This window comes from Xyrauchen texanus, chromosome 8 (genome assembly GCF_025860055.1).
Source record: "Xyrauchen texanus isolate HMW12.3.18 chromosome 8, RBS_HiC_50CHRs, whole genome shotgun sequence".
Classification (NCBI taxonomy): domain Eukaryota; kingdom Metazoa; phylum Chordata; class Actinopteri; order Cypriniformes; family Catostomidae; genus Xyrauchen; species Xyrauchen texanus.
Genome location: NC_068283.1, coordinates 49,691,259 through 49,701,358, shown reverse-complemented (window position 1 = coordinate 49,701,358; position 10,100 = coordinate 49,691,259). Strand labels below are relative to the sequence as shown.

At 34.3% G+C, this 10,100-nt stretch overlaps 1 protein-coding gene across 1 annotated transcript; it reads right to left on the bottom strand.

The window, feature by feature from the left end:
• Positions 1–4,727: 4,727 nt before the first annotated feature.
• LOC127648215 (uncharacterized) lies at positions 4,728–9,287 on the bottom strand. Its single transcript, XM_052132795.1, has 11 exons — positions 8,903–9,287; positions 8,641–8,747; positions 6,495–6,610; positions 6,310–6,351; positions 6,163–6,234; positions 6,009–6,074; positions 5,720–5,808; positions 5,521–5,629; positions 5,324–5,432; positions 4,922–4,992; positions 4,728–4,748 (listed from the first exon to the last, which is right to left on the bottom strand). Exons 2-11 carry the CDS (start codon positions 8,675–8,677, stop codon positions 4,728–4,730), a joined length of 732 nt encoding a protein of 243 aa, XP_051988755.1. The 5' UTR covers positions 8,678–8,747; positions 8,903–9,287.
• Between the last annotated feature and the right edge of the window lie 813 nt (positions 9,288–10,100).

Sequence of the window (10,100 nt, the reverse complement as noted above, 5' to 3'; positions counted from 1 at the left end):
GTAATATTTTAAACCCCCTTAAAATATTTAAATATAAAAAAAAATTATATTTTAAAATAAAAAAATATGTTATTTTAAATAAATAAACCTTTAATTTTTCTTACATTTCTGGCTAAATATAATTTACATTTATACAACTGTCATCTTTAGGCTATAAATAATCTTTCTTAGATTAAAAAATTATAATTCTAATAGAATAAATGTACGACAAATCAGCAGAAGCTGAGAAAATATTATTATTTTGATATGAACTTTTTCACCCCTCTGCATTCATGACAAAATTTTCCACTTTTTCTTCTTCAGCTTACTATATTCGAAATAAGATCTCTATTTTGTTTAAATAAAATATTTACTGCATTTGTAGTTGTCTGTGAAAAAAATCTAACTGACGATTTTCCTGTTCGCGCACTTTAAATTTAAACGTAGCCGGAAAAAAGGCGCTAAAAACCACAACGTCAGAAGATTGTCAGTTGGAGGGAGGACGGATACTGCATAAAGTCAAGGTAAGATATAATCGATAAATGTTTCTTTTTGTTAGCGATTGCTTTGTTATATCTAGTTGGAGTCCGCATGCTGTGTGATATATAGAGTTGATGGAATAATTTATATTCGAAGTTACATTATTTTGGCAGTTCAACTCTAAGCTATGTTGTCACGAATGCGAAATGAACAAGTATCGATTGCGCTGCGCGCCATTAGGCTACATTTAGATTTGCTCATGTTGCTCCCTAGAACTCTTGTCTCCCAACCATCAGTTCTGCATGGTGAAATCATTTAACTCATGTCTTATTTTGGCACAACAATTAAAAAGTAAATATAATATAGTGTACTGTAATTTGACATTCATGTTTATACATTGGCCATAATACTGAACTACTTGTTTTACTTTGTAACAGCAATGTTTCATTAACCCTAGCAATAATGCACAATTACTACATGCTTTTTCTTACAATAAAAGCTTTTGAGATGATTATTACAAAATAACAATAATATATTTTTTATTTGTAGCAAGTTTGTTCAGGGATTATTCTGTTTCACATTTTTATTATACAGGAATTATAAAATTATTTAGCATGCATTAGCCTATGTTTTTTGTTGTTGTCATGTACTGTTTTGAGTCAGGATGTTTTTCACCTTAATAACATGTGTCAATGTGATTTGCTACAGAAAACTGCTGGTGGGAATAAAATAGCCTACAGTTTAAAATTCAGTGTCACCATTAAGGTAAGCTGCTAATACATTTCATGCTGTGGTACAAAATAAAAAAGTATCAATGTAAAATGCTCACCTGGTTATTGGCTGTACTGCATGTAATTGTAGGTGTAATTACTGTGTCATGGAGAGAGAAAAGTTGAATATCACTCGCAGCAATTTAAGGAAAAGGGCTGTTAAAAGAGTCACCCAGCTTGTGTTCCCTAACTGTGTTCTAAGATTTTAAAAGTTGTGTAATCCATCCTTGCATTTACAATGTTATATTTTTTTAGGAACTGTCAGAAACAACAGACTGACAGCTGAGGCCACCGATCAAGAGATCGAATCATTTATTAAAAAATGGCTTCATCTTTCAAGTGACCGAGACGGAGGGAGAAGAGAAAGAGAGAAATGGAGGAGGGTCCAAGACACCTGTAAGTCAGTTACATTGTGTTTTTACTATACGTGTATAATACCATGGTGTGTCTGAATACTTGATTTTGATTGGCTGCAAGGTGTGCATTAAAACATTTGTAACACTTTACAAGTCAGCATTAGTTAACTACTTTAGTTAGCATGCCGCAAGGCTAGAAAGCTCTTGGCTGTTCTAGAAAGTAGACTGATCCAATGCATCAAAGATATTTAAAGGCTAACATAGCCTATTGGCTATGCTGTATCCCCAGAATTCAGATCGGCGCACAGGCACAAAAATAAATACTGTGCAATTGTATAATTTCGTTTTGAATTTTGTTTAAAAGTAGACATTTCAAGCTTTCTATTTATTTCTCATGTCTGTGAAGCAAGTAGCCTATACGCTGAGTTTCGGTTCATTTATGAGACGAGCTCCAGTTCACGAGCAATGCAAGAGATCACACTGGCGCCTCCATGTCTTGATTATATCTGCTGTATTTGCTTCTTATTTATTAATTCCAGGCAATTGGTTGATAAAACAGTGATTAAAATTAAGATACATTTTATACAAAACGAAATTCAATTTAAAGAAAAGCTTTCTACAAAACAAAACTTAATAAAGTGGTCAAAATCATGTCTGATCATCTTATGATCCTATCTTACTCATGCTGTTCACTTTTCATATAATCAACATAGATTAAATTAAAAAATAACATTATATTATGTAAACATAAATATGGAATATAATTTTAGTAATTAAGACATGTTGGAAAAGGTGTTTATCTTTCATTTCCAATGTGAACATCATAATGTATTCTCCTGAAAATGATGTATTGTCAAATGTATACTGAATGTAAACTCTTAGGAATTTAACATTCAATGCGAATGTATCTGAGAATATTCTTAAATAAGGAAATCTATTCGGTGATTGGTCCATGCCAAATTACTGCCTGATGAAAATTTGACTATTTCAAAGTGTGCTCGTTTTTTCCTGGATGTAGGTAACAATATTTAAAGCCTGTCTAGCAAAAACGACCTTTGGTGTGTGCGCTGGTGTGTGTGCGAAAGTATGTGGGGGGGGGGGGATGTTTACCGCTATTCCGCGGGAATTTCTTTCTTTTCAACCGCGGTTAAAAAAAATCCATACCGTCCCTGCCCTACTGTAACATTAAAAAAGCTTAATAAATAATGTAGTTCATTTACTAGTTAATAAATAAACTAATGTTAACAAATAAGACCTTGTAGTGTTACCAAACCGTTTAATGCACTGATAGTTCCAGTCCATTTATTCACCATTCAATATTAATGTGCTGCTTTCATTAAAGCACAGAGACAGCTGTTTTTAAAGTTTTTAAAACTTGCAGCTTCACTATTAGTAAAAAGACAGTGCACAGACGCAGGTAATTCCTGAATGCATCTCTCACTGCAGTGCCTTTTTTGTTTTGTGTTATTTATTTATTTATTTATTTATTAAATTATATTTTGTTTAGGGTTTTTTATTTAATTTGGCTTCTAAATAGTTGTGTGTGTGTGTGTTGTACTTAAACACTATTGTATAATCAGCGTTCTGTTACTGAGTCAACAGTTTTTTCATTTGTGTATCCAATAAAGGCTTGCAAGATTGCCATGACGCAGATGGGCCCAGTCAAGAAGGTCAAATTCTATAATTTTGGATGGTTCCATTTGCCAAGGTTTTGTAGTGTGTTCACTTCTGCGTTGTCTGTTTGTTTTTTTGGATGACCAAGGCTACTGGAAATATGTTTTGTTTTTATTTAGTTTCTACAATGCTTTTTGTTTATTATTGTTTTTTTTTAATTGGTTTCCAGTTTTGAAAATGTAAACTTGCAGTGGGTTGTTCTTTGGCAATATTAATAAATTATGCAAATGTTTTCAGAAATGTCTTTAGATCATTTGTTGTAACTTATCTTAGCATAAAGAGGGGCCATTTCTCTTTACTGTATGTTGGATATTGTTGATGCAGTTCACTTAGTGTCAGTGATATTCAGCCACTGAGTTTTCCAGTTTTAATGGCACAGCATGCGCACACGCACGCACACCAGTGACGTGCGGTGATGTCTTAAAGAGGCTAGGCACTGAGTTATGAAAGCCAGATTACCTGATTTATTGTTTAAGCTAATAATACGTAATGAACGTTACGCACAAGCGCGGCATATCAAGAAATGTACAAATCAGGATGTATATCGTGTACACTCTCTCTCTCTCACACACACACTCTCTCTCTCTCTCTCTCTCATGCACACACACACACAAGCGCACAGCCACATAGCCAATCTTTTCTTACATACCAATCAGTTTGAAATGATCGGATAATTTTTGGGCCCTTTTGCTGTGCTAGTCCATCTAAGGCTGGCGTAGACCTCCCTCTTGCAATTAACTCATATTTGGAATTAAAATCGAGTTTGGAAAAATTTCTTAATTCCGTGATTACGGCCGGTGTTCTGTCGATCTGTCCTACCTTGTCAGTTTTTCCTAACGTAACGCAAAATTATAGCCATATCTATCGGTTCATCCTACCACATCGTAAAATCCTACTGCGCATTTCTGCTTCGCCTCTGTGACTACATAAAATAATTCAGTGTAACTTTGCCGAATTATTCTTATTAGGCCATGGTAGGGTGATTTTACAGCGCAAAGTAACGGTACCTCATCATATTGTAATAAATAAATAAACGGGTAGAACGATTTTACGGTGCAGAATACCTCATCAGATTGTACCAGTAATAAATAAACAGACAGGATGATTTGACAGTCTACGTTTTTAATCTGTAGTCCCTGGACAGATGTTACAAACTTACCCTAAAACAGATGATAATGTAAATTGATGATGTAAATTGAATAAATAAGATTAGTTATTGAGATAATTTATAATCAAGCAGAACAATATAGAAAAGAGATTATTAATCAAATTCATTGAGGCACAATACAAAACAAGTAAAACAATAAAATTAGTTATTAATATAAATATGAACTAAATAAGACCACATTGTGCTGCAGACTGTTATCAATGCAAATGATAAAGGGAAATACACTCAAACTATACTACACATTTTTTGCACATAAATACATTTAGGCTATTAAAGTTGCAACATTTAAAATGTGCCCATCTATTGCAGCTCACACTGTACCTGGAAATAAAAGAGATGAATATATTTGTAAATTAGTACTTTTAAAACAATATGAAAAGAAAAATTAAAAAAATTTACCTTTTCATTTAAATACCAAAATTCTACCAAAAAAAAAAAACATGGCACATAAAGTTAAACTATTGCTTTTTGTGTGTGTATTATAAGTTGTATACCATTTCAATCATGCTTTCATTGGGGTCGTCTTCCAGCATGCTGCAAAGCACACAGTACTCCTCTGCATTACCTATAAATTTGGTAACATTAAAAAGATAAATATGAATTCATTGGACAATCATATCATAATGCACTAAATGTCACCATAAACACCATGAAAAATACTATCTCAGACCTGTTCTGAAATTACATTAAATCATTCTTGCATTACTTTTTGAATCCTTGAAGTTATTTTCTACTCTATGATTTTCTTCTCTATCCCTCTGTATATTTGGATATTCTTACTTGATTAAATACATGTTTCAGAGTGAAGATAGCATCTACAGAGGTGTACTACATGACATACTGTACATTACAATACATGCATTACTACGGTATTACAGAATTAAAACAGCACTCACCTCGACATCCAAGAAGTGCGCAGGCTACTTTAATGCGTGCTGAGCTGACAGCTTCAGGCGTAGTCTGAACATCGCTGATCGCTCCTGTCAGCAGGTATCGTTCAGCAAACTGAAACATTAATTGACAGATGATTTAACTCAATTCATTATAACATTTCCAGACCTGAAGCCACTTGTGCAAATATATGAACACATACATTCAATACCAATACTCCACAACTGCTGGAATCCATCTGCTGGTCGTGCTTCAGGGTCCGTAATTGCCACTGGGCTGTTTGCCCATCACACCTCAGTTTTAAAAAATTCCTATTTGGTCGAGACATTTGTACTGTTTAGAATCGAATAGCATTAAAAAAAAAGAATTAAAAAAAGATGAAACAGTTCTAACAAGGTTACCTCCAGTTCCGCAGAATTTTATGTTCATAAGAACATTCATTTCCCATTGGGTCAATCAGGAGGAGCGTTTTTTCAGGCATGTTGATAATCTAGAATATAATGTCATGTAATCATAAATAAGGTTTTGAAATATTTTTAGATCACTAACAACTCGAACTCTCCCACCATCTAGCTTTAAAATGAATCCCGAGTATTCTATTGGACAATAGCCCAAGATCACTAAATCAGTAAAGTATAAAATATTTTCTATAATCTCACTTGCAATGTACTTTGAAAAATACACACACACCACAAGAATCCAATGTGCTCCAACATTCACAGGGCACAGCCAAATGTCCTCAATGGGAAACTTCATCTGTGAAAAGTGTTTAATAACAAGTTTGTGATGGTTCCAAAACACGTAAATAATATCTACTTTATTACTTTCTGGAAAGCTAAATTACCTTCCCTAGGCATCTGAACTGTCCAGCAAACAACGAACGAGCAACAACTGCACAAAGCTGGTGTACGTGGTTCTGAAAAAAAAAAAAATTTTGTAAGTACATCAAATTAAATTAGTGTTCCTAAATAAGTAGACATTCTATACACACCTGTTGTTTTTCAACGACCAGGTGCAGGTATGCATCAATGACCTAAATTAAGAAAAATAAACATGAATATAAACAAAATAAACTTTTTCAATTAGGTGACTCTTAAAATCAAGTTCTAGGTTTATAAGTCATTTAGACAACCAGCCGATTGGAAAGAAAGGCCACCCATAGCATAAATAACTTACTTCATCAGAAAGCCACTCGGTCCCTTGCAGTGAGTGAAAAGAAGAGTCATAGAGCTTATATGGCCCAACAACTGCTTCAACCTGACCAGTGACATTTGCAGCCCAGACCTTCATTACTGAAAAAGAAAGACAAAGTTAGTGTTGTCAATAATTTTTCTAATTAATCAACTTTACAGGGCCAACGAGCCAACATAAAATGAATTTGGCAAAATGAACGTGCCAAACAGTCAAGGCCGTAGGTTTGGTCTTTACGTTGGAAGACAACAATCCACCCCCTACCCCCACATCGGTAGTGTATAATATGAAAAATAATGTGATCGAGTTCTCTGAAGTATTAGGAAGGACAATTCTGTCCTCCTAAAATATTGGTAGGGACATGTCTCTCCCTACCATCCATATGCAAACCTACGCCCTTGCAAACAGTCATCATATCAAAATATATATATAAAAAAAAAATGTAATGGGGCTGTGTCTTTTTTATGATTTATTGGTTATTATGTCCACTTCCTATAAATAACGGTGACCTGTGACCAACAGGTCAAAATGGCCACCATGATTTAAACACTGCAAGCAAGCAACCATGACAACAAGACCAAACTGGTCAGGTAGGCCAAACTGGCAACTAAGGGTGAACTGAGATCTCTGTAAATATAAAACCTTGTTCCTCTGAGATTTGGTTTGCATCTGATGGGAACTTTATTGCTGGCTCTTCATCTGTTGGGGTTAATTTTACCTCCTTGATGTACCCATTTGTTTGGTCAAGCATTTTAGGGGCAACTTGAATAACAGAAGGTCTTTGTAATGCTGAATCTTCTTGGAACTTCTCAGAATAATTTACCTTGGTCACAGAATGCTGAGGGCTGAGTGTAGGTGCAACAGTGCAAGGAGGCATCTTGCAAGAACTGTTACTCTCTGTAGACCCACTGGAGACTGAGATACCAGAACAGTCATCAGGCACCTTTCCAATTTGGCTTCTTCTGTATGGTTTAATGTGACCAATGCTATATTTAGTTTTTAAAGTAATCCCTCCAGGTTTGTTTAATGTGACAAGTTTGCCACTGAGTCTCTCAATGATGTAGGGTCCTGAGAAGTCAGGTTCAATCCTTCCTCCTTTTCTTCCACGCTTCCTCATATTCATCAGAAGAACCTCATCACCAACATTGTAAATCAAGTCTTTGTACTTCTTCTGGACCTTTATAGCATATGCTTCCTTCTGTTTCTCCTGTGATTTACCAATGTTTTCTTCTGCCTGTTTTTTGGCCTCATCTCTCTTTTTTTATCGCAAACTACATAATCACTAAAACTTGATTCCACAGGGAGACTGATGGTGGAAAGCTAAAAACAAGGCAATATAATTGAAGCAATATAAATTCAATTTTGAACTATTTAAAATTTCACATGTGCATGTGATGAAAAGCCCATGGTAGCATGAGAAGAGGTCCTTTGCTAAAAACATGGTTGTTTTCTATTCACAACAAACTGTTAGGAATATTAGTGACCCTTATTGTCTGTTGTGGAACAAGGTCCAACAAATATGATCATTACCAGTTTAAGATCAAAGGTTTTATAACAGATGTTAAAATTTAATACAGTTAATCAATCCAGGGTACCAATACTAAAAACGATATTTACTGTATGAATAGTTTTGCAAAAAAAAAAAAAAAATAAGTTTTGCATCATCTACTACAGTACCCATTGGAAATGATTCCAAGGCTAAATTTACTTTAAGCACAATTCTTCTGACGCTAGTATGACAACATTGCTGAAATGACTCCATAAGCACACTCACCGGCATTTCAACAGGAATCTCTGCAGGGAATACTGCCTCTCTCCCATACATTAAAAGAAAAGGGGAGTGTTTTGTGGTGGTGTGGACCTTTGATCTTAAAGAAAACAAGGTGGCATCCAGATAGACATCCCAGTCATTCTGCTGGTCGTTAACCAATTTCTTGAGGGCTCTAAAATGAAACATAAGGGGGAATTGTTTTTGTTTTTTAGAAGGCTTATAAACTTGGCGTATGAAAGCCTTTTTAGGAACGCATTTATAACTTATTTGGTGCCTTGAAGCAGAAGATGGGTCAAAATGTCATGGGGGCGGGGTGCCTTAACTTTTCCTGACCTAGGTACATACAATAAAAAAACGTACCGTTTAATGTTGTCGTTGGTCTTTTCATCCAGGCCATTCGTTTGAGGATGATAAGCTGCTGTCACACTTCTTTTGATGCACAACATTTCACAAAGCCTGTGGTTAAGCTTACAAAATAAAGGGAAAAAATCACTGTGAGTAAAAGTAATTGAATACATGTACTGTATGTGCAAAGGAAATAACAACTCTTGAAAATCTAAAAACAAAGACATTGAGGCTAAACCTAAATCACCTTAATACTGATCATTTTAAATACACTTACATCATTTACAAATTCCCTTCCCTGATCTGAGAGAATTCTCTGGGGACAACCATGCCTATAAATGATGGAACAGAGATGTCTTCCAACTTCAGCAGCTGTCTTGGTTTTTAAAGGAAAAGCCTCAACCCACTTAGAGAAATAGTCTGTGGCTGTGAGGATGTATTTAAAGCCATCTGCAGTTTCAGGTAATGGTCCAGTTAAATCAATGCCAACAAGCTCCCAAACAGCAGAAACCTATCAAGTAAATAAAATGTAAAGTAAGTTTAGTGTGTATAAAGTAGGTTTAGGCTAGTATATGTAGGCCTATACTGTATGTTACTGCACTTATTTACCTTGATGCACTGTAAGGTCTGCACAGCAGTCAAAGGCTTTCCAACTTTTTGACATTGATCACATTCCAATACCTTTTAGAAATGGTTGTATATATATATATATATATATATATATATATATATATATATATATATATATATATATATATATAAACTAAAATAACTATATAAAATGAATAACACATACCCAATTTTCAATGTCAACTGACATGCCATGCCAGTAAAATCTGGCACGGATGGCAGCACGTGTTTTACCAATCCCTGTGTGTCCACCAATGGGAGAGGAATGGAATTCTTCAAAGAGCATCCTGGCTTCCTCTTTGGTTTTGATCACTCTTTTACTTCCATAAAAAAGCTCTCCATCTACATTAAAGAGAAAACATGACTATGACAGAAGTAGACTAAAAGGACATTTGGCATTGTTGGAAAAGAAAATCATGATGGCAACAAATGAATAGCCTAATAAAATAAACATAATTGAAATGTAAAGTTAAAATAACTACCCTTTAGGTTGAATTTAAGTGCATATCTTCGCATGTTCTGCCTTTTGGACTTATCATACCCTGATGGGTACGATCCCACTGACAGAAGATTATACAGTGCTTCCCACTTATCTTCCATAGCTGTCAAAAAAATGCAATAAAGAAAAAACAAAACACAAATATATATATATATATATATATATATATATATATATATATATATATATATATATATATATATATACACAGTGCTGTAAATCAATGGGGAAAATTAACTAGATGAATCAAATGTTTGATGTGATTAATTGTAATTACAAACATTACATAAAAATGTAATATATTTTATAATGTAATAATTTCACAGTTGATCTCATATTAATGCAG

Excerpts from the sequence above, each read along its gene's own strand:
- LOC127648215 (XM_052132795.1), bottom strand. The coding sequence starts at position 8,677 with ATGGCCTGGATGAAAAGACCAACGACAACATTAAACG. Across the intron at positions 6,352-6,494 it reads CCGAGTGGCTTTCTGATGAA|GTCATTGATGCATACCTGCA; the intron begins GTAAGTTATTTA and ends TTCTTAATTTAG. Across the intron at positions 6,235-6,309 it reads TGGTCGTTGAAAAACAACAG|AACCACGTACACCAGCTTTG; the intron begins GTGTGTATAGAA and ends TTTTTTTTTCAG.